This window comes from Vicia villosa, unplaced genomic scaffold (assembly GCF_029867415.1).
Source record: "Vicia villosa cultivar HV-30 ecotype Madison, WI unplaced genomic scaffold, Vvil1.0 ctg.000779F_1_1, whole genome shotgun sequence".
Taxonomy (NCBI): Eukaryota; Viridiplantae; Streptophyta; class Magnoliopsida; order Fabales; family Fabaceae; genus Vicia; species Vicia villosa.
The window spans coordinates 472,685-495,974 of NW_026705348.1; the positions used below are offsets into that span (position 1 = coordinate 472,685).

The following is a 23,290-nucleotide window of genomic DNA, read 5'->3' on the forward strand; positions in this document are numbered from 1 at the left end:
CATCAAAATTATTTTGTAACAAGACTGATAGAAGGTTATAATAGTTATTATTATTGTTATTGGATTCTAGTTGTATTTTGGCCTTTAATAGTTGTTGGGCTTTTAGGTCTATTATCCATTAAGGGTATTATATAATGTAGTCTCATAGAGACATTGAGATCAATCAAAGAAATCAAAGTTTATCTTTATCTTTTATTTTAAGTGCTTTAATTTTAGTGTTCTTCCCCTTTTCTATTACAAACCCTAGATTATAGTTTTGATAGGATTAACTTCCTATCAATTGGTGCTTTCATCCATGTACTCAAATCCTCCTATGGATTATGCTTATCATACACCTTCATCTCATCAATGGAGCATTCCTCCAACCTATTCCACACCCACACCAACACCTTCATTTCCATCATTCCCATGGGAACTCTTCACACCTTACTACATTCATGAATCTTCATCACCAAAATTGTATCTAAATCATGGATATTCACCTCATACACCTACCTCATATCCACCACCACCTAACTCATATTCATCATCTCATTATTCATTCTACTACAATAATCATCATCAACCACTGCAACCAACAAAAACCTATCACACATTTAAAAAGGATTTTGATAAGCATTTGGAAGTGTCTCATCCCTCTTTTAAGAAAAATTCAAAAAAAAATTCAAAAACCATTCTCACAAAATCCAAATCATCCAACATCACACTCAAAACGATTTCAACCTTTTCATTTCTCAAACAGAAACCCAAACTTCTAGAATTCACACCCACACCAACACCTTCATCCCTTCTTCCAAATTCTGTTTTCGTTAACCCACTATACAACGAGAATTGGCGAAATCCTCTCCCAAAACCCCAATCCCCATCCTCAAACGCAGTGGTTTATCCCTACACGCACCGTCTCTCTCAAATTCACCTTCAACCTAAATCCAAACAAATCGGATCTCAAACAATCGCTTCTCATTTCAATAGAGAAGCTAAAAGGTTTCACAGTTTCGGAGCAACGAAGGAATCTCTAAGCAAAGTGTCGACGGAGGTATTCCAAATCGGCACTGATGTTCACCTATACGACAATCCCGAAGACGTCAACATCGTCCCTCTTCGCGACAGCAGGTTTGATTTCGAGACTACACATACTGAGAACTCTCTCCTTGTACTAGATGATGAAGAGAATTTTAAAAACAACAAAGCCACTTACCTCGCCGTAATCAACGATGCCGATGACGTCTCTGACGAAGCTTCGTCTATTGAATCCGCTCAAGACGATTTGTTAGGTGAAAACGACAAAGCAAAATTTTGTTTATATATGAGAAAAATTGAGAGAGTTGTTTCAAAAACATTTTCAGAACCCGATTGTTGCTTGGAGTCATCAGGAACTGATAAAAAGAACGACTCAGTCTCAGTCCCTTGCCGTCAAATTGGTGTTACTGGCCGGAGAAATTATTTTAGTCCACACTGGTCTGTTGAGGCTGTTGAGAAGGAATTGGATAGGGATGATGTTCTCGAAGCTGTCTTTCATGTGAATGCTCATAATAGACTTGAGATGCTTGAAATTAAGGATTTAATCATCACTGGAATTATATTGCCACTAGAAGGAAATGCTGACAAGAAAAAAGAGAAAGGTGTTAGATGTCAAGGTTTTGGTCGAATTGAATCATGGGATATATCTGGATATATGATAGCAAGAGAAAAATATGGAGTATTTGTTGCAGCTGATGAGAGTAACACTGTTAAAGATAGAAATGAATTGGTGGAAATTCACATACCAATTTACTTAAGCTCCATTAGCAAGGGTGTGGCAACTGTTATGGTATCTTACTCAAGTTGGAATGGAGTAGTTCTCGAACAGAAATATGAACTTGTCAAGAGGCTGCAAAACATGAAGCATATATGCGGAATGATAGGAGATGGCGTAAACGATGCTCCTGTGTTAAAGAAAGCTGATATCAGAATTGTTGCTAGAAGTGCTTCTGATATTGTCCTTATGGAGCATGGTTTTAGTGTCATTATCAATGTTGTCCTCACCAACAGGGCCATTTTCCAGAGAATGAAGAATTATACTATTTATGTTGTGTCAATCACCATTCGCTTCGTGTTCGGTTTCATGCTCAGTGCTTTGATTTGGAGATTTGATTTTGCACTTTTCATGGTTTTGATCATTGCAATACTGAAGGATGGTACCATTATGGCAATTTCAAAAGATCGAGTGAAAGCATCCCCACTGCCTGACAGTTGGAAACTAAAGGAAATATTGGCAAGTCGAATTTTGTTTCTAGTATCTGAGAGCATCTCATGGAAACATCATAGAGTTAATCTCCATAATTTTTTGATGTCATTTTCCCCTGATGCTTGTTTGCCTCTACTCATCCTATGCAGTAGCGGCTCATACGATGAAAGGGCTACCCGTTTAAGAGAAGGACTGCAATGGCTGGCAGGTGAATCACTTTCGCAACCCAACTTTCACATTAAGCTGCCTGCTCCTGCAGCTTCTGAGTGTAAGAATGTTTTGAAAAGTATAATACAAGGGCAGCACTTGCAAGGTAATGATAACATCCTACTTAAGTTGGCTGGAAAATATGATGGTTATGATGGCTATGATCTAGCAATACTAGTTGACAGAACTGTCCATGTTGTTGTTCTCCGTTTTCGGTCATCTAATTCCATTTATGAACACGAGGGTCCTGCTTTACAACTGGAGAATTTCTATCAGACAATGCATGATTTTCTTCCGGTTTCAATTGGTGACATCAAAATGCTTGAAGTTGAAGGAGCTTATTATGAAATCAATGTGGTCTTGCTCCTGTGTATAAACATTAAAAAAATTGTTCTGTTAGAAAAAGAATTCCAGTTGGTTACACAAACTAAAATGGAAGTCCACGATACTCAACAAGGAAGAGAATATCATTGCAGTGTAATTTTTTTGCTTCTCAGTTCTATGGTACAAGTGATATCTGTTGCAAATTCCCAAACTATTGACCTTTTATGTGGTTGTGCTGCAGTCTGTGACATAAAATCAATTTTGATTCTGCTCTTGTTTGGAAACAACACACATGCTTTCAAAGTGCCGTAAGCCAAAATTCAAGTTAATGAGTCAAGGGAAGCTATTTTGGTCATTAATTTAGTGATTTATCTCAATTACAACCTTGAGGACAAGGTTGTTTTGAAGGGGTAAGTAATGATAGAAGGTTATAATAGTTATTATTATTGTTATTGGATTCTAGTTGTATTTTGGCCTTTAATAGTTGTTGGGCTTTTAGGTCTATTATCCATTAAGGGTATTATATAATGTAGTCTCATAGAGACATTGAGATCAATCAAAGAAATCAAAGTTTATCTTTATCTTTTATTTTAAGTGCTTTAATTTTAGTGTTCTTCCCCTTTTCTATTACAAACCCTAGATTATAGTTTTGATAGGATTAACTTCCTATCAAAGACCTGAATGAATTTTGATGAAGAAAAAGAAGAAAAAAAGGTACAAAATATATGAAAATCAACAAAGAGAACTTGAACACGAAGAAGATGACATAACATATCAGAATGACGGTAGTGAAAGGAACAATAGTTGTGGGCAGCAAGAGCAGCAGTTCTGTGGAAGCATATTTTTTGTGACTTATGGTTTCTACTTTCTATGCTTTAGAGTTTGGTTCTTGATGCGTGTTTTGCTTAAAGGAAGGAAGTGTAAACAAAGATGGACAATGGTTGGACCGATAAAAAATTTGAATTTAATTATGGGTAGAATAAAATATTTAGAGCGTCATTATTTCCAGGACGCGTGTCACCTTGCCAGACGCGTGTCACCTTGCCAGACGCGTGTCTGGACGTGTGTGCATGAGCTGTTATGGGCTTTTGGCCTGAGAAGCCCAGAAAATCATAAATAAAAGAACCTGAATGCGTTGGGACAAGGGTTGGACAGTTTTTTGTGCGAAAATACATTGGAGAAGGTGGAAAACTCATATTTAATGCAAGGATTGAAGGTTTCTCTGTAATGTCTACAATTCAAACTATGATTTTTGTTATTATTATGAGTAGCTAAATCCCCCTTGCTAGGGGGTGACCCTGATTCTCAATATTATAACTTTGTTTATCGTATGCAATAACTATTTGGTTTTCATATCTCTGATTTGTTCTACGACTATTCTTAATACCTTAACCATCAGAAAAACGGATATTGAATCTTTATGAATAATTTTAGCTTGACATCAATTATTTGTTGATATGAGTAAAACATATGGTAATCATTATCACCTAGGACTAGGGATAATTTATCGTAACCGGAAATTCTTGATATTAGAATGCTTGATCATTATTATAATTATCTATGGACATAGTAATTAGGTTGTGGTGTCAAAGATTTATTCACTAAGGAATTAGGATTAGATAATCTTGAGAACTGATAATCAAATGTGATAATTAAGTTGTTGCATTGAGAAATCAATTTGTTATAGGAAGAATCATTCACCACCCCTAGCAATCTACTCATCTCTCTTCATCGTTCTATTATTCTATATATTTACTTTATTTGCAAAATTGATCAAAACCTTTTGAGCTTTTGTCTGATTGAAATTGTCACGAACTCGATATTGACAAGCAGTCCTTGAGATCGACATTCAGGGAATTTTCTCTTTATTACTACAAAGACAAAATAGTACACTTGCTATTTTACCGGTCAAGTTTTTGGCGCCGTTGTCGGGGACTGCCGAAGATAATTGAGTTTTTTTTTAATTAGAATTTTATTGCTCTGCAACTAAAATTTTAATTATCGCATATTTTTTTTAATTATTATTCCTCGATCTAATAATTGTCTAATCTTTTATGTGAGGCAAGACCTCAGCTGAATTTCCCTTTGACGTAGAAATTGAAAGAACGTTGCACGAAAGGCGTAGAAAAGCTCGATTGGCTAAACTGGAATCAGAAGAGGAGAGTAACTCATCTAATTCAAGTTCGGAATCTGAAAGTGAACCAGAAATTATGGGTGAAAATCCTCCTCCTCCTGAGAGGCTCCTTAGTGACTAAGGTGCTGCAAACACACCGGGGGGAAGACAAACAATTATTAACCAATCGGTAAATGCTGCCAACTTTCAACTGCACCCAAGCACCATTAATACTCTTGAAAGGAAACCTTTCACCGGAAAGGTTAACGAAGACGCAAACAAGCATCTGCAGAGATTTTTGACCATGAGTACCACTCTAAAAATTTGACGATCACACTGAAGAAGCAAAGAGGCTTAGGATGTTCCCTTTCGCTCTAGCGGAAGAGGCAGAAGAGTGGTTATATTCTCTATCTTCCATGGCTCTTAGTATTTTCTCCAAGATTTGGTATTGTTCTTTGACTTCATCAATATCATCAGCTTCTCTTTGACTTTCACTTTGATGATCTGCAACATGATACTCAAAAAGAGGATTTCCATAAGTGGTTTGGGTAGTAGCATGCAGAATTGGTTGAGATTCAGTGATGATTGGAGCTTGGAATACTGGCTGTGAAGTTTGACCAACCATAGCAGCAGTGGCAAGAGGTGGAGAATAATTCGGAGGTAAACCAAATTTAGGCCATGTAGTGGCTGGCCTCTAAATAGCAGTGGGGTCTTCAACATCGTCGGCGACCTCTTGAATAATAGTCCTTTGAGGTGGTTCTCCTTAAGCAATCAGAACTTGCAACATCTCAGTGAGCTTAGTCATTCCTGACTTCAAATCCTCAATCTCCATTCTGACTTCAGCATTGTGTTGTTCTTGGTCTTCCATTCTTCGTCTGACGTTGGCTCAAGTCTCGTACCCGTGTGGAGGAACCAGCTAGACGGTGAACAGAAGACTGTTGAAGATGAAGACAAGTGATATGAGTTGTCAACTTGTATGAATATGGATGCATGAAAATTTTTATTATTATTTTTGTGCAAAGAATGAATGCCATGTCATGTCATGTATGGTTTACATGTTATAGATTTCAAATCATATGAAACAGAAAGATTTTGATTTCTTGGCACAAAGTGGCACACCATAGGATAGTTCTAAGGTTTTTTCGACAAGGTTCTAGACACGGTTCTCAGAGTTACGAGCTCCTTTTGAAAACTTAATCATCTAGAAAATAACTTCCCATCCAACCTCGTTTTCAAATGAAGCCTATTCTGAGTGTAGTTTTTGCACTTACCCATAGTAATAGTTACGTTACGCAAGTTGGGTGCGAAACCACCATTTCCTAAAAAGTCACAGTTTAAGGGTTTTTCTAAAGGTCCCTAGAGTTGACGATCCAAATTGAAAACATCATCGCTCAAGTAAATAACTTACTTAACCAAAGAAATCTTCTCAAATGACCTACTCTAGGCGGGATATTAGTATCTCCCACTTGACACTATGTCAAGCAAGTTTAATACTAAACCACCATCTTATCTTATGTGTTTCTTGAGCTCGAGTGTAGAGCTTTGTCCATAAAGTGCCAATAATCAAAATATTCCAACCATACAATAAAAAATCAAACAATAAAGGAAATAGATAAGCAAATAAATAAAGCTAACAATAATACAAGAAAAAACTAAACTAGGGTTGACTCTCTTAGGTAATCCCCAGCAGAGTCGCCAGCTGTTGCGGCTGGCCTAAAAAATTTCGCACATCGAAGGGAGCGAAAAGAACAGAGTCGCCACCGAACTTTATTTATTCCAAAAAGGAAATGGAAAATATCGATAAAACCCAAAAAAGAAAAATAAAACGGATAAGATGGTTGTCGCAACCATAAACGGGTTCGGGAATCGATTAAGCAAGGGGAAGGTATTAGCACCCCTCACCTCCATCGTACTCGATGGGACCCATTTAGTTATTCTTGTGATCGATTGTTAGGTAAATATTTACCCGCGTTCTTTATTAAGGAGAAAGAAAGAAAGGAACAAAATATGGTTTTTTTTATTATTGTGCTCGCCAAGACATTTGAATCTTGTGCCTACATATTCCCTCGTGCAATGGGAAAGTCAGAGCAATCGTAGTTCGAGGTTGTCATACCCCAATTTTTGACCCTAAAATCATACATCAATTGCATATTAATCATTAATCAAGAGCACCATTGTGAGGCTCTATCTTTGATACTGTGATCGTCTCGGAGGGGAATCATCAAGCACTTTTAGCTTTTTATATGTTCATACTAACCAAAATCCAAAAAATATGTGTTTTGTCTCTTTTGTTTATATTTTACAGGTAAAAGATCGGGCAAAAATCAAAACAGTACAAGAAAACATTTTTTGAAAATTTGAAGGCGGAAATCGATTTACCCCTATGGGAAATCGATTTCCTGTGCGCAAAATTCAAAAAAATATAAGGAGGGAAGCATGACATCATTTTGGCACTTATTTATTTGATCATTTTACCAATTTTCCACCTCACCAAAATTAATCCCTTCATTAAACCTACTTAAACCTCATTTTGCCATTTTTACCATTTAAATTCCATTTAAGTACCAATTAGACACAAGTTAATTAACCAAGAGCAAAAAGACCAAATTACCACTACTCTTGCTCTCATCCTATAAATAGAGGTCTCTACTCTCTCATTTCTCAAGCTTGGAGAGCCAAAAAATTGCTTGCAAATTCATTTCTCACCCTTTCCAAAACCCTCACCCAAAGTTCATTTTCATAGAATTAGTGAGATTCACATTGAATCTTACTAATTTTGAACTAAACCTCCTACATTTCTCTCTTTTCTTTGGTTGTTCATCTCCAATTGTGAAAGATCTACACACTTTGTGCTTGTTCTTGAAGCTACTTCAACATTTTGATTCAAGAATTGGTAAATTCCTAAATTCTAAGATGTAGATCTTTGTTGCTTGTGTTCAATGCATCTTTGATGCTATATTGGTCCTATTTGATGGTGATTTGGTGGAAAATTCGTGCTCCAATGGATATGTGATCATAAGGTGTTTGTATGTTTGCCTAAATCAAGTTTTATAGTTCATAATGTTGTTTTTTTGAAAACTGTGTGCAGGAAATCGATTTCCTACAGAGGGAAATCGATTTCCACTCTGTTTTTTGCGCCTGATTTGGATTCTGCAGGCAGGAAATCGATTTCCTACAGAGGTAAATCGATTTCCAGTGAGGCAGAATGCTTGTTTTTGTGGGTTTTGACTTGTTTTTGGTCCTAACTCTTCTTCTACTTCATTGTTTTGATATTTTCTTTGAATCACAAATTAGAGGCCTAATTTCTCTCTAATATCAATGGACTTAGGGTGTCGATAGGATGAAAATCCAAATCCGCAATATTAAGTGATTGAAATTATGGATGAAAGGAGCTTTTAATGTGATTCCATCTTTTATTTCTTTTTCTTTTGATCGATGAAAGTCTTAATACCTTGAGAATTCTTATGGATTCTTGGTAAAGACTAGATCGCTCCTTATTTTCTTTTCGTGCGGTATTGCTTTCGGAAAACGATCTACATATCGTTTTCTAGCATGCATTAGCACATAAAGTTTTGACCGGCCTCGTTGTAGGGTGATTTCTACATAAATCACTTGGCGATTTGCTTAACATAGCGCAATATTTCGTGTCCCGAATAAAAAAAGATCAAATATGGAAGAAAATTGTATGCGGTTGATTTAAGACTTATGGAGGTTTGTCGTGTAGTCGCTATGATTTTATCAAGCTTCTGATAAATGTCCATTGAATTTAAATCCGAGAACATCCTTCACTCACCATCGATCTTTCTTACTAACTTTGATAACATACTTGACAAGTTTCAAGATGGTTATCTTTAACATCTAACAATTGACTTTAATTTCCGCAATTTATTATATTGCTCTTTATATTTTTCTTTATGCTTTATCATTTCATCATATTTACATTCCACTATTTTCTCTTTGTCCATTTGGACACTATGTTTATGTTTCCGCTATTTTCTTTTTGTCCACTTGGACCATACTTTAATTTTATGCTAAAACACTAATAAATAACAAAAATCTAAAAAACGCATAAGGCCCTCTTTCGGACTATTGGTTACTATCCCGAGCATTTTGGAGTTTCGGACTTATGGACTTAGTACTTCTGGACTTTTATTTTGTTGTTACTCTGTTGTTATTCTGTCCGTCTGGCATTGGATTGTTGTCTGTTTGTGTATGCAGGTATTTCTTTGAAACTCCTTGATGGTTAATTCCAAGGCATTGATATAAGGATTTTACCCGAAAACAGCCGTTACTCTGCCCGATTTTCGTCAGAATTTTAATGTGCTTAATGCAAAGTGGTGCTAAGATAATAAGTTCATCTGGATCCCCAAGTAATGTGTTGGTTTAGTGTTCGATATTCCAAAGGATGGGAAATTTACCTTGACTCATAATGTCAAGTGTTGGCTTCTTCTTCGGTTAGACCGTTTCTTTCCTTAGCTTTTATTTTACGCAATAGGATAGCCTCTTCATCTCCTCCCCTTCTTTAATTTTCAAAATCTTCTTCCTTTTTCAAAAACCTTCTTATGTTTGTAAAACCTTTTTAAAAACCTTTTCTTTAAAAAATATCTTTTGCCCTTAGTGGTCTTTTTCTTCAAAAGTTTAGACACGACTAATTGTCGAAACGAGTGGCGATACCCAACGATTTTGAAATTGATTGATATAATGAGATCTTTTCCGCGTGAGAGAGCTAGTGGCATACTCGTTGATTTCTATCCGAGTTGGACCCTTTTTTCATTTGTGATGCAAAGAACTCGTTTGTTCTCATGCTCAAGGTCAATGGCTGAGTATTTCTCTTCGACGACGATAAAGTGTTTATTCGTTTTTAAAACGTTTTTCCCTTTAAGCAGAACTACATTAGCTCTGACTTCTCCATTGCACCGAGGAGGTATGTAGGCACAAGGCTTCACGTCTTGCTGAGCTTATTTTTAAAAAATAAAACAAACCCTTTTTAGCACACACGACACAGATTTTCAAAAAGGTTCCTGTGGAGTACCACAGATATGAGGGGTGCTTAAAACCTTCCCCTCGTATAATCAACACCCATACCTAAGATCTCTTCTTTTTGTTTTAAAAACAAACTTTGGGTTTTATTCGTTCTTTTCTCTTTTCCTTTGGAAACAATAAAGCGCGGTGGCGACTTTCACTGAAATATTGAGTCGAGTCAATCCTATGGCTTCGATCTCAGATTTTCCCCGCTACAGAAAAATGGCGACTTCACTGGGGATCCAGTTTTAAGTGTGTTAAGCCTATTTTTGTTTATTTGTGTTTTTATCTGTATATATTATTGTGTGCTTTGTGTGTTTATTTTCTTTTTTCTTTTTGGTGCTCGATGGTTCCTCTGTGATGAGATAAAGTTCTAACCCGGACTTTGGTGAAGAACTTGAGATAGGAGGTGGTAAGACCAATAGTCACATGTCAGGAGCAATCCTTACCATGAGCGTCATATGGTGGAACCCCAATCAGTGGAGGCCTCATGGAAGGTAGTAGAGGTTGTTATAAACCATCGTGATAACGCTATTACTTTCAATAGTGAGTGTCCGTAGAAGCTGAATGACCTAGAACCTTTTTAACCCATCTAAGCCTTTTTAGGATGTAGTGCAGAAACAAGATCAAGTACCAATTTGAGCTTGTTGTCATGCGATACTACGCTCAGACGAGGTCTTTTTAGGCATATTATTGGCGCCCATGAGTAATTGTGTGTGCCGGTAATATCTGATAGAAGATTGAAAACTCTGGGAACCTTTGTAGAACCCGATCGGCAGGTACAAAATTCCTTAGAACATCCTCGTGGGAATGGGTAGACCCATGGCTCCATGCTCGTGACGTCGAACCTTTGAACCTGGACTATGTGATTTTGTGTGATTTGATGTGATCTTGTGTGCTCTTGATTGTGATTGATGCATAAACCATGCATTCATGCATTCATAAAATGACCTTTGCAAATGGTTTTCAAGGAACTTAGAGACTTTTTTTGTAAACATCATAGGTACTATGGATCAAAAGAGAAGCATCAAGAAGTACACTTTCAGGAATTCAAGTGCAAAGGAATTGAAAGAGCTAGCAACTTTGGTTCCTAATCTTGACAACTTCAAAAACCGTTATGGGAAATTGATCTCTATCTTGAAGACCAAAGTGGAAAAGGGGATTCTTGAGACTCTTGTGCAGTTTTATGACCCGGTTTATCATTGTTTCACCTTTCTGGATTATCAGCTTATGCCCACTTTGGAGGAGTATTCATATTGGATTGGTTTTCCAGTTACAAATGATATACCATTCAGTGGTTTAGAGAAAGATCTTAAGATTGATGAGATAGCAGAGCTTCTTCAGTTGAAAATATTAGATGTGAAAGCAAACATGACCAAAAAAGGAGGAATTTGGGGGTTGACTTCTAAGTTCTTGATTGGAAAGGCTTCTATGTTGGCTAGTAAAGGAAGTATGATTGCTTTTGAGACATTTCTGGCCTTGCTCATCTATGGTTTGATACTCTTTCCCAACATTGACAATTTTGTCGATGTTAATGCTATTCGGATCTTCATGATTGGGAATCTTGTGCCTACTTTGCTTGGGGATACTTATCATTCCATTCACTATAGGATTGATAAGAAAGGTGGACTTATCAACTGTTGCACTCCTTTGCTCTATAAGTGGTTTATTTCGCATTTACCTCAGACTAAGAATTTCTTGAGCAACCCTGATGGTCTCTCTTGGTCACAGAAGATCATGCCTCTTACTAATGGGAATATCCATTGGTACAATCCTGCTTATGACATTGGTGATATTATTGATAGTTGTGGAGAATTCCCTAACGTACCTCTTCTTGGTATACAAGGAGGAATTACCTACAACCCCATTCTTGCAAGGCGTCAATTTTGCTACCCCATGAAGGAGCGATCTGCTAGTATTCTTGTGTCAGGAATCTTCTATCTTAATCAGGATGGAAATTCGGATATGAGAAATCGGTTTGTGCGTGCTTGGCACCATATTGATAGGAAGAGACATTTGGGAAAGAAGCAATGTGTTGCTCTCAAAGACTATACTAATTGGGTTCAAGCTAGAGCCCACACCTTTCAGATGCCTTATTTACTAGAGGAGCCTTCTCTACTCATTACTCCACCTTTGTCTTCCACTATTCCCATCGAGAGTAGTGAGGAACACTTAGAGCTCGTGGCTAAGATGAGAATGGAAAGAGATGCTTGGGAGAAGAAGTTTCATGGTTCAGAGATTGAGAAGAAAGAGTTGAAGATACATTTGAAAGAAAAGGATGAAATGCTTTACATCCAAGATGGTTGGTTGATGGAAAAGGATGATCAGATCCATTGTCAGGAAGAGCTACTTCAAGTACATGGTGAAAAGAGAAAGAGACAACAAGAGGATTTATTTTCCTTTGGTAGTCATGAAGATTCAGTTGCATGGAAGGAAATTGCTGATAAGCTGATGGTCGAGAAGACTCATTTGAAGGCCTTTTATGAAGATGAGTTGGAGAAGCTCCGTAGGAAGCTACAGAGAGGAGTTGGATCTTCGTCAGAAGTGTTCCCTTCTAGTTTTTAGCTTTTCCTTTGTTTTGTAATCTTGGATCTTTGAATCCTTTTGTAAGCTTTTCCATTACTAATGAAAGAATGTTGTTATGTGTTATGTTGTTTTTGCTAATGTTTACAATTAATGTCTTAAAGTTCCTTGAAAACCAATAAAAATCATTTGCATTGCATTTCATGCATCATTCTGCATTTTGGTCTTGCTTCCGAGTGTATTCCCGAGGTCTTATTCAATGTCCTTCATATAGAATTGAATCAAGCTGTCTCACCGGTATAACACTCGAGCTAACTGCAAGAATAAGATGGAAGGTCTTGAACAAGAGAATCGTGAGCTATGTGAAGAGGTTGTTACTTTGAGATCTGGTGTTGAGGGTCTCACTGCTCTAGTTGAGACATTGATGGCTACTCAGAATTAGAATCAGAATCAAGTTCCTCCTCCCAATGCCCAAGCTCAGGGTCAGGCCACTGTGATTTCTGAAATCGCTGCTACAACAATTCCTGTTGTTCCTGTTGGTTCTACTCAGCAGCGTATGCATAATGGATATCCCTGGGGTATGCCTGAAGGTTATATGCCTGTTCCTGAGATGACTCGTCCTTTGACTCCTGTTATGGTCAACACGTCTCCTATTCTTCATACTGGTCCTTTTGTCCCAGAGCCCATTTATGATGCTGCGCCAAGTGAAGGTTTGGGTATCCATGACATAATGGATGGTTTCCAAGATCAGTTTGCGTGGGAAAGAACTGTTTGGAAAGAATGTGCATGATCTTTGCCTTGTTCCCAATGTGAAAGTACCTGCTAAGTTCAAGCTGCCTGAATTTGAGAAGTATAAAGGAAATTCCTGTCCTCAGGAACATCTGGTGATGTATGTAAGGAATATGTCCACTCACACTGATGATCAACATCTGTTGATCCACTATTTCCAAGACAGTTTGACTGAAGCTGCTTCTAAGTGGTATATGGGCCTTGATGGCACCCATATTCGCACTTTTAATGACTTAGCTGAGGCGTTTGTGAAACAATAAAAGTATAATGTGGACATGGCTCCTGATAGGGATCAATTGTGAGCTATGATGCAGAAAGAAAAGGATTCCTTTAAGGAATATGCTCAGAGATGGCGTGAGGTTGCCGCCCAAGTAATTCCTCCGATGGAAGAAAAAGAGATGACTAAGATTTTCCTTAAGACTCTTGGTCCATTTTACTATGAGAAGATGATTGCAAGTGCTCCTGTAGATTTCACTGAAATGGTGGGTATGGGTGTTAGGTTGGAAGAAGTTGTGCGAGAAGGCCGTCTGGTTCGGAATGACAATTCATCCGGTGGTGCGAAGAAGTATGGTTCTTCATTCTAGAAGAAGAAGTAATCAAATGCTAATGCTGTTTCTCAGGGGAGGAATAGTCGATTCAGAAATCAACCTCAACAAGTGGCGTCAGTAACTCTTGTTGTGAATTCAGTGCCTGTTGCTCCTATTAATCAACAACCAACAAGGCGGAATCCGTATCCTCGAGTTAATGTTGATCCTATCCCCATGACGTATACTGAACTGTATCCTGCACTAATTCATAAGAAGCTGGTTCAACCAAGGTCACCGCCTCCTATTCCAGAGAAACTCCCTTGGTGATACAAAGCTGATGCCACTTGTGCTTTTCATCAAAATGCTCTTGGGCATGATTTGGAAAATTGTTGGCCTCTGAAGAATGAAGTTCAGAGATTGGTTCGTTCGGGTATGCTTTCCTTCCGTGATATTGGCCCAAATGTGCAGAACAATCTATTGCCAACTCATGAAGCGTCTGCTGTGAACATGGTGTATGGGTGCCCTGAGAAGTATAAGGTTTACCGTGTGGAGCACATCAGAGGATCATTGGTAGAGATGCATACCACTCTGTGTGAGTATAGTCATTATGAGCATAATCATGCTGCTTGTAGGCTTTGTTCGGTCAATCCTTGAGGGTGTTATATTGTGAGAAGAGATTTGCAAGAGATGATAGATCAAGGTCTCATTGAGATTCTGAGGGACAGAGATGAAGATGATGTCAATGTGATTGAGCCGTGCTTTGAAATTCCGAAATGTGTAGAGATTGGTTATTATGGAAAAGCTGCTGTAGAACCTCTTGTGATATGTTTGCATGGATCTGTACCTTATAGTTCTAACAAAGTTGTACCTTACAGATACAATGCCACCATGCTGGAAGCTGGAAAAGAAGTTGAGATTAAGCCTCTGTCTTCCGTGGAGAATATAGCAAATGTTAGTAGAGTGACTAGAAGCGAACGAGTTTTTACTCAGCCCCAAACAGTTGTGGATGTCTAGAGGAATCCTACTCAAGTGCCTGTGAACAATAATGATGCGACAAAAGTGAATGTTGGGTCATCTTCAGGAAAGGAGATGGATGAAATTTTGAAGCTTATCAAGATGAGTGATTATAAGATTGTGGATCAGTTGCATCGTACTCCGTACAATATCTCTATAATGGAGTTGCTGACGAGTTCTCCTGCTCATAGGGATTCTTTGATGAAGATACTTGATCAAGCCTTTGTGGATCATGATGTGACGCTGGATCAGTTTAATGGGGTTGTGAGTAATATCACTGCGTGTAACAATTTGAGCTTCAGTGATGAAGATTTGCTTGAGGAAGGAAGAAATCATAATTTGGCTTTGCACATCTCTGTCAGTTGCAAAGAGGACTCAATGTCTAATGTATTGATCGATACTGGCTCATCGTTGAATGTCATGCCAAAATCCACTCTTGCTAAGCTGTCTTATGGTGGTACACCAATGAGATATAGTAATGTGATTGTGAAGGCTTTTGATGGATCAAAGAAATCAGTGGTCGGAGAGGTTGATTTTCCTGTTAGTATCAGACCGTTTGTCTTCAAGATTACTTTTCAAGTGATGGATATCTTTCCTGCATACAATTGCTTATTGGGACGCCCATGGATCCATGAAGCTGGGGCAGTTACTTCGACTCTTCACCAGAAGTTAAAAATTGTGAAAGATGGAAAGATGGTCGTTGTGAATGGAGAACAAGCTTTGCTGATTAGTTATCTCTCTTTGTTCCGTACCATAGAGGCTGATGAAGTAGTCATTGGAACTGCATTCCAAGACCTGTTTGTTAATGATGAATTCAAAAAGGATGAAGCTTCCATTGCCTCCTTCAAAGATGCTCAGCTGGTGGTTCAGAATGGACATTCAGGAGTATGGGGACAAGTGGTGAGTCTGCAAGAGAACAAGAATAGAGCTGGTCTGGGATTTTCTGCCTCAGACAAGTCTGTGATGAAGCCTGAATCTGCTTTTCGTCCTTATCAGGAGATGTTCCATAGTGTTGGGTTTCTACATCCGACTCCTCCAGAAGTGAACGCTATTATTGAAGACGAATCAGAGCCAGAAGTGCCAAGCTTTGTGACCCATGGAAAGATGATTAAGAACTGGATCACCATTGACATTCCTGAGTGTACTCATGTTTCAAAGTAATTTGCTTTTATGTTTTTCAAAAAAATCCTTTCATTCTGCCCAAGATGAAAGCGAAGTTGTTGGGGCTTTTTCTTGTTTGTTTTAAACATTAAAATCATCAATAAAAGTCATTTTGTTTCTGCATATATATGCTTTTTACCTTTTTGCTTTTTCTGAAAAGTGGTAACACAAAAAACCTTAAAAAATGTTTTCATTTGCCATAATCTGCATGATTACATGTTTGCATATATCTTTCCTTTTCCTGAAATAATAATCACTTGTGCAGATTAATCAATAAAACCGTTGAAAGTAATGACCCTACACCCTCTCCCAACTTCGAGTGTCCTGTGTATGAGGCGGAAGAAGAAAGTGATGAATATATTCCTGATGAGATTTCCCGACTGCTTAAGCACGAGGAAGACACCATCCAGCCGTATAAAGAGCCGTTAGAGGTCATCAACTTGGGTTCTGAAGAGGATAAGAAGGAAGTCAAGATTGGGGCACTACTTGGTCAAGATGTTAAGAAGAGGATGGTAGAGCTTCTTAAAGAATATGTTGACATTTTTGCGTGGTCCTACCAAGACATGCTTGGGTTGGACACAGATATTGTAGAGCATCGTTTGCCATTGAAACCAGAATGTCCTCCTGTCAAGCAAAAGCTAAGAAGGAGTCATCCCGATATGGCGGAAAAGATTAAGAACGATGTCTTGAAGCAGATAGATGCAGGTTTCCTTGTCACTTCTAAATACCCTCAATGGATTGCCAATATTGTGCCTGTTCCGAAGAAAGACGGAAAAGTTCGCATGTGTGTTGATTATAGAGACTTGAATAAAGCCAGTCCGAAAGATGATTTTCCTCTACCTCACATTGATATGTTGGTAGATAGTATGGCAAAGTTCGAGGTTTTCTCCTTCATGGATGGTTTTTCAGGATACAACCAGATTAAGATGGCACCTGAAGACATGGAAAAGACAACCTTTATTATGCCATGGGGGACATTCTGCTACAAAGTAATGCCTTTCGGGTTGAAGAATGCTGGCGCGACGTATTAGAGGGCCATGACCACTCTTTTCCATGATATGATGCACAAAGAAATTGAGGTTTATGTGGATGACATGATTGCCAAGTCCTAGTCAAAGGAAGGGCACATGGAGGATCTTTTAAAGTTGTTTCAGCGTTTGAGAAAGTATCGTCTCCGCTTAAATCCAAACAAATGCACTTTTGGTGTCCGTTCTAGAAAATTATTGGGTTTTGTTGTCAGTCAGAAGGGAATTGAAGTAGATCCTGATAAAGTTAAAGCAATTCAGGAAATGCCAGCACCAAAGACTGAGAAACAAGTGAGAGGTTTCCTCGGACGTTTGAATTATATCTCCAGGTTCATTTCCAATATGACTGCTACTTGTGAGCCAATCTTCAAGTTGTAAAAGAAAAATCAGGGATGTGTGTGGAATGAAGATTGTCAGAAAGCTTTTGACAACATCAAAGAATATCTGCTTGAACCCCCCATTTTGCTTCCTCCAGCTGAGGGAAGACCTCTGATTATGTACCTCATAGTGCTTGAGAATTCAATGGGATGCGTGTTGGGTCAGGATGACGAGTCTGGTCGAAAAGAGTATGCAATATACTACCTTAGCAAAAAGTTTACCGAGTGCGAAACAAGATACTCGCTGCTTGAGAAAACTTGTTGTGCTTTGGTGTGGGCTGCTCGCCGACTGAGACAGTATATGTTGAATCACACCACCCTATTGATTTCCAAAATGGATCCGATTAAGTACATATTTGAAAAACCTGCGTTAACCGGAAGGACTGCTCGCTGGCAAATGTTGTTATCCGAATATGATATTGAATACCGAGCTCAGAAAGCTGTGAAAGGAAGTGTGTTGGAAGAGTACCTCGCTCACCAACCAATTGATGATCATCAAGCTATCAGAATGGACTTCCCAGATAAAGATATAATGTATTTGAGAGCTCAAGATTGGGATGAACCGTTGCCAGAAGAAGGACCGGATCCTGGATCCAAATGTGGTTTAATTTTTGATGGAGCTTATAATGTTCATGGCCATGGTATTGGTGTTGTTATTATCACTCCGCAAGGTTCACATGTTCCTTTCACTGCAAGGATATGTGTTGATTGTACAAATAATATTGCTAAATATGAAGCCTGCATCATGGGACTTGAAGAAGCCATTAATCTAAGGATTAAGATCCTTGATGTTTATGGAGATTCTGCGCTTGTGATTAATCAGATTAAAGGAGAATGGGAAACTCATCATCCTGGTTTAATCCCTTATAAAGATTACGCCAGAAGGCTATCGACATTCTTCAACAAAGTTGAATTCCACCACATCCCTCGAGATGAGAATCAGATGGCTGATGCTTTAGCCACATTGTCCTCCATGTACAAAGTGAATTTCCATAATGAGGAGCCTCGACTTACAATCAGGCGTCTTGATAGACCTGCTCATGTATTTGCAGTTGAGGAATCAACAGATGAAAAGCCTTGGTACTTCGATATTAAGCATTTTCTTCAGACCCAAGAGTACCCACTTGGGGAATCAAATAAGGATAAGAAAACTTTGAGGAGATTGGCTGGCAGTTTCTTCATCAATGCAGATGTTTTGTATAAAAGAAATTATGACATGGTTTTGCTCAGATGCGTAGATAGACATGAAGCAGACATGTTGATGCATGAAATTCATGAAGGTTCTTTTGGTACTCATGCCAATGGACATTCGATGGCTTAAAAGATGCTTAGAGCAAGTTACTATTGACTGACAATGGAATCTGATTGCTACAAGTTTGTAAAGAAGTGTCACAAGTGTCAAGTGTACGGTGACAAGATTCATGTGCCTCCGACACTTCTCAATGTTATTTCCTCTCCATGGCCTTTCTCTATGTGGGGTATTGATATGATTGGCATGATTGAGCCCAAGGCTTCGAACGGACATCGATTTATCCTGGTAGCAATCGATTACTTTACCAAGTGGGTGGAAGCTGCTTCATATGCTAATGTAACAAGACAAGTTGTGGTCAGATTTATCAAGAATAACATCATCTGCAGATATGGAGTACCAAGCAAGATCATTACTGATAACAGCTCAAATCTGAATAATAGTATGATGAGAGAACTGTGTGAAAGCTTCAAGATTGAACATCACAACTCTTCGCCTTATAGGCCAAAGATGAATTGAGCTGTTGAAGCAGCAAATAAAAATATTAAGAAGATTGTGCAAAAGATGGTTGTTACGTACAAGGACTGGCACGATATGCTCCCATTTGCTTTGCATGGGTACCGTACATCTGTTCGTACTTCAACCGGGGCAACTCCCTTTTCTTTGGTTTATGGTATGGAAGCAGTGCTCCCTATTGAGGTTGAGATTCCATCGTTGAGAGTTTTAATGGAAACCAAGTTATCTGAGGCTGAGTGGTGTCAGAGCAAGTTTGATCAATTGAATTTGATAGAAGAAAAGAGAATGACAGCTTTATGCCATGGTCAGCTATACCAGAAAAGAATGAAGAAAGCTTTTGATAAGAAGGTTCGACCTCGCGTATTTAGAGAAGGCGACCTCGTGCTCAAAAGGATCTTGTGTTTCACCTCCGATTCAAGGGGCAAGTGAACTCCTAATTTTGAAGGACCATATGTTGTTAAGAAAGCCTTCTCTGGCGGTGCATTAATTCTTGCAACTATGGATGGAGAAGAGCTCCCACGTCCCATGAATGCTGATGTAGTCAAGAAATACTTCGCCTAAAAATAATAAAAGAACAGTTCGCTAAGTTGAAAACCCGAAAGGGCGGCTTAGGCAAAAAAGAGTGTCTCGGTGGATTGAAAACCCGAAAGGGCGGTCCAGGCAAAAATTAGAGACATAAATAGAATAAAGTACCCGGTGGACTGAAAACCCGAAAGGGCGGTCTAGGCAAAAGTTAGGGATTTATGGCAAGTAACTACATCATACAAGACTTGAACATCAACAGTCATCTGTTTATCATGAGAAGTTCAACACATTTCAACAGAAGCCTTTGCTTAGGAATTCCAAGTTGAGAGAGAGGATGGGCTCATTACATTTCAATGTACCTTTTCTAAAAAATTACCACTTTCCAAACTTTGTAATCATCCATGGGGTCTTGCCTTTTGCAGGCTACCATTCTATTAAAAAAGTTTGAGCCTTTGCCCGTTATTTGCAATCTTATTTCTTTCATATTTCTTAAAATGTCATTTATTGTTGATAGTAATTTTTGAAACAAAGAGAAAATTGATTTCAACAAAATCCTTTTTGAAAAATATAAAAGAAGTTTTACTTTGATTTATGAGTGCATTAAAAGGAATGGATATGTTGATGTATTCATGTGCAAAAGAGGAAGAATGTATTCCACTCAATGTACCTTTGGCCTGGTTCGAATATGATGTAGAACTCAGCTATTTTGTTCTCTCAGCTCCGATGTTCCCCTAGTGTTGGGTAGCATTTATTCTGAGGCCATCAAAGGTTTGTTGTAGCAATTTCTACTCATGTTTGTGGATGATACCTCTAGTGTTCAGCTTGAGACATTGCTTGATTATGTTATTTTTGTACTCTATCTCTTGAGTTACTCCTTGTGCTATGTTTTGGCAGCATATGCATCATTAACATGCATAAAAAACAGTCATGCATTTATATTTGCTATCATGAAGTTTATTGTCAGTCAGATTGCTCTTTCATTTAGAGTGTCTTAAGCAGAAAATACTCACTTTCCTTGAAATCCCCACTGAATTTGTTTCTAGGTGGATAATATGTTTTAGTTGTGCTGTTCAAATGCCTACGAACAGAAATCCAGTGAGTTTCTCCCTCACTTGGTCCAGTCTTTTTTGGCAGCTTCTTTCCATTTGGCCATGGATTGAATTTTGGTCGCTGGATGATGAATGTTGAGATTATGCAGTTGTGTTTGCATCCTCAATCTTTGAAAAGAAAAGCAAAGTATTATTAATTGCTCTTCACCGTCAGTGATACGTTGGTGCGTCTCTTCTCACCTTCAGTGGAACGTTGGTGTATTTTATATCTTCATCGTCAATGGTACGTCGATGTATTCATCTCTTCATACCTTCAGTGGAACGTTGGTATATGTTATCGTCAGTGATACGACAGTGTATCTCTTTTCTACCTCCAGTGGAACGTTGGTAGTTCACCTTCAGTGGAACGTTGGTGTATCTTGTTCATCATCAGTGGTACATCGATTTATTTCTCTTTTCTACCTCCAGTGGAACGTTGGTAGTTCACCTTCAGTGGAACGTTGGTGTATCTTGTTATATCTTTATCGACAGTGGTACGTCGATGTATTTCTCTTTTCTACCTCCAGTGGAACGTTGGTAGTTCACCTTGTAACGCCCGGAAAATACGTATATACTTGATTTGGACGTTTGTGACGTTTATTGGAATTGTACCGTTTTTTGGAGTCGTTTCAGTCGGTATTAGTTCGGGATGGCGGACTAATATTTAATTGAAGGTTTTCATATTTTTGGTACCGGAAATATTATTAAGGTAATATTCCGCGTTTTGGGGCGTTTGAACGATATTTGAGCGTAGGGGCATTTTGGTCATTTCCGCGAGGAAGATATTTTCTTTATAAAGAAAACAAAGATAGAAAGAAGAGAAAGAAAGGAAAGAAAGAAAGAGAAGAGAGAAGAAGAAGGGGAGCAAAGGGGAAAACAAGAGAAAATGGAGGATTCTCAACCGAATCGAGTTCCGATCGTTGCTATAGCAAGGTAAGGGGGTGAATCTAATTTATCTTGGATGTATGATTCTTATAGTCTTGTTCTTGTTCTTGTTCTTGTTCTTCTTGTTCCAATTTCCACAATTTTCTTGTGTGATCTTTGTTTGATCTAAGTTTGTTTGAGAATGATTGTATGATGAATAAATGATATCCTTGTTGTGTTGTGGTGATTGATCATGCTTTCTTTCCCATTTCTATGGCTTGATTGAGTTTGGGTAAAATGTTAGGTTTTGAGATAGATTGATGAATCAACCATGAAAAGTGTGATAATAGGTTGTTTCTATGGTTTGTATGTGTTGTATTGGTGTTGTAATGATGTTTAGGAGTGGTTTTGGTGGGTATAAGGGGCCTGGAACCGTTCTGGTTCGTTCTGGTTTTTTCTGGGTTTACGCAGGTCCGCTGAGCGGAGGTGGGTCCGCTGAGCGGAGGTCCTGTTGCAGAAAATTCTCTGCGAAGGTCCGCTGAGCGGAGCTGAAGCGGATGGCAGCTTTTTCTGTTTTTCCAAAACTTTGAAACTTCGTAACTCTTGAACCGTAACTCCGATTTTGTCGCCGTTCGAAGCGTTGGAAAGCTAACGCAATAACCTATATCATTATCTAATTAAATGATTCATAGGATGTAGTATTCCATTATTTTTATTAGGATCAAGTGATGAGTTGTGTAGTGTGTTCAATTAACCAAACTTTGAAACCTTGTAACTTTTGATCCGTAGCTCCGTTTCGTACACCGTTCGAAGTGTTAGGAAACTAGTTGGATGTTCTATATGATAGTATAGGCTTGGTTAGCTTGTCATTAGTTAGTTATGAGGGTTGTTGATGAAAACACATAATTAATTATATACGCGATATGATTGGTAAATAATCATAGTGCTTGGTTGTAATTGTTAATGAGGTAGGATGTAGTAGTGGTTGGTTGATTTTCATAAATGGTTTTGTGAACTAGTGCATGATAAATCATGATGATGTGTTGTGTGAATGTTGTCGTATTGGTACGAGGTATGTGATTAGTTGTCGATAACATGAGATCATGTTCATATGTGTTATGTATTAATGAATGTTCATTCTTGATATGTGACGATGTTTGGTTGCTTGTTATTAACATGATGTGTGGCCTTATGGCAAGTAATTATTGTTATACGTTCATCTATGCCGATGTGGCCAGTATGTTTGAACGGTGAATGTGTGCTGTGTGCTTATTAATGCCTGTGTGGTAATTATGGTGTGATGTAATTGATAACGATGTTATTAATTGGTGATGTATCCTTTTGGATAGAATATAAACGGTGTAACGTGGGTATGTGACCGTGTTATATTGTTGATGATGTTGTTGTCGTGTAATAGAGTCATATATTTGCACAGCATAACATTTCATTACGTTAATGGCGGAATGCTATTAGCAGGTGGCCTGAATTGGCAATTATTACCAGTGGGGGCTTAATGCTCGGTAAAAAGGTGTATTTGCCCTAGTGGCAAGAGGTCATCAGTGGGGGCTAAATGCTCGATGACGTTTAGTCATAGCTTGATGCTCGACAAAGGTGTATTTTCCTGAGGGAAAGAAGTCCCAGCATAATGCTCGGCAAAGGTGTATTTGTCATAATGACAAGGGGAGTTTTACTCCGGATTTGGTACCACATGCATATGCATAGTCGAGTCTCATTCATCA

At 38.4% G+C, this 23,290-nt stretch overlaps 2 protein-coding genes across 2 annotated transcripts in view; one reads left to right on the plus strand and one right to left on the minus strand.

The window, feature by feature from the left end:
- Nucleotides 1-217: 217 nt before the first annotated feature.
- Nucleotides 218-3,244, plus strand: LOC131631143 (uncharacterized). Its single transcript, XM_058901920.1, has 2 exons — nucleotides 218-2,911; nucleotides 3,000-3,244. The coding sequence occupies exons 1-2, from the start codon at nucleotides 296-298 to the stop codon at nucleotides 3,009-3,011; spliced, it is 2,628 nt and encodes an 875-aa protein (XP_058757903.1). The 5' UTR covers nucleotides 218-295; the 3' UTR covers nucleotides 3,012-3,244.
- A 1,958-nt stretch (nucleotides 3,245-5,202) lies between these two features.
- Nucleotides 5,203-23,290, minus strand: part of LOC131631137 (uncharacterized) — a 42,300-nt gene continuing 24,212 nt past the window's right edge. The window contains exon 4 of the mRNA XM_058901916.1: nucleotides 5,203-5,565. Coding sequence (XP_058757899.1) covers nucleotides 5,203-5,565 — 363 coding nt within the window. The remainder of the gene's footprint in view (nucleotides 5,566-23,290) is intronic.

Excerpts from the sequence above, each read along its gene's own strand:
- LOC131631143 (XM_058901920.1), top strand. The coding sequence starts at position 296 with ATGTACTCAAATCCTCCTATGGATTATGCTTATCATACACCTTCATCT.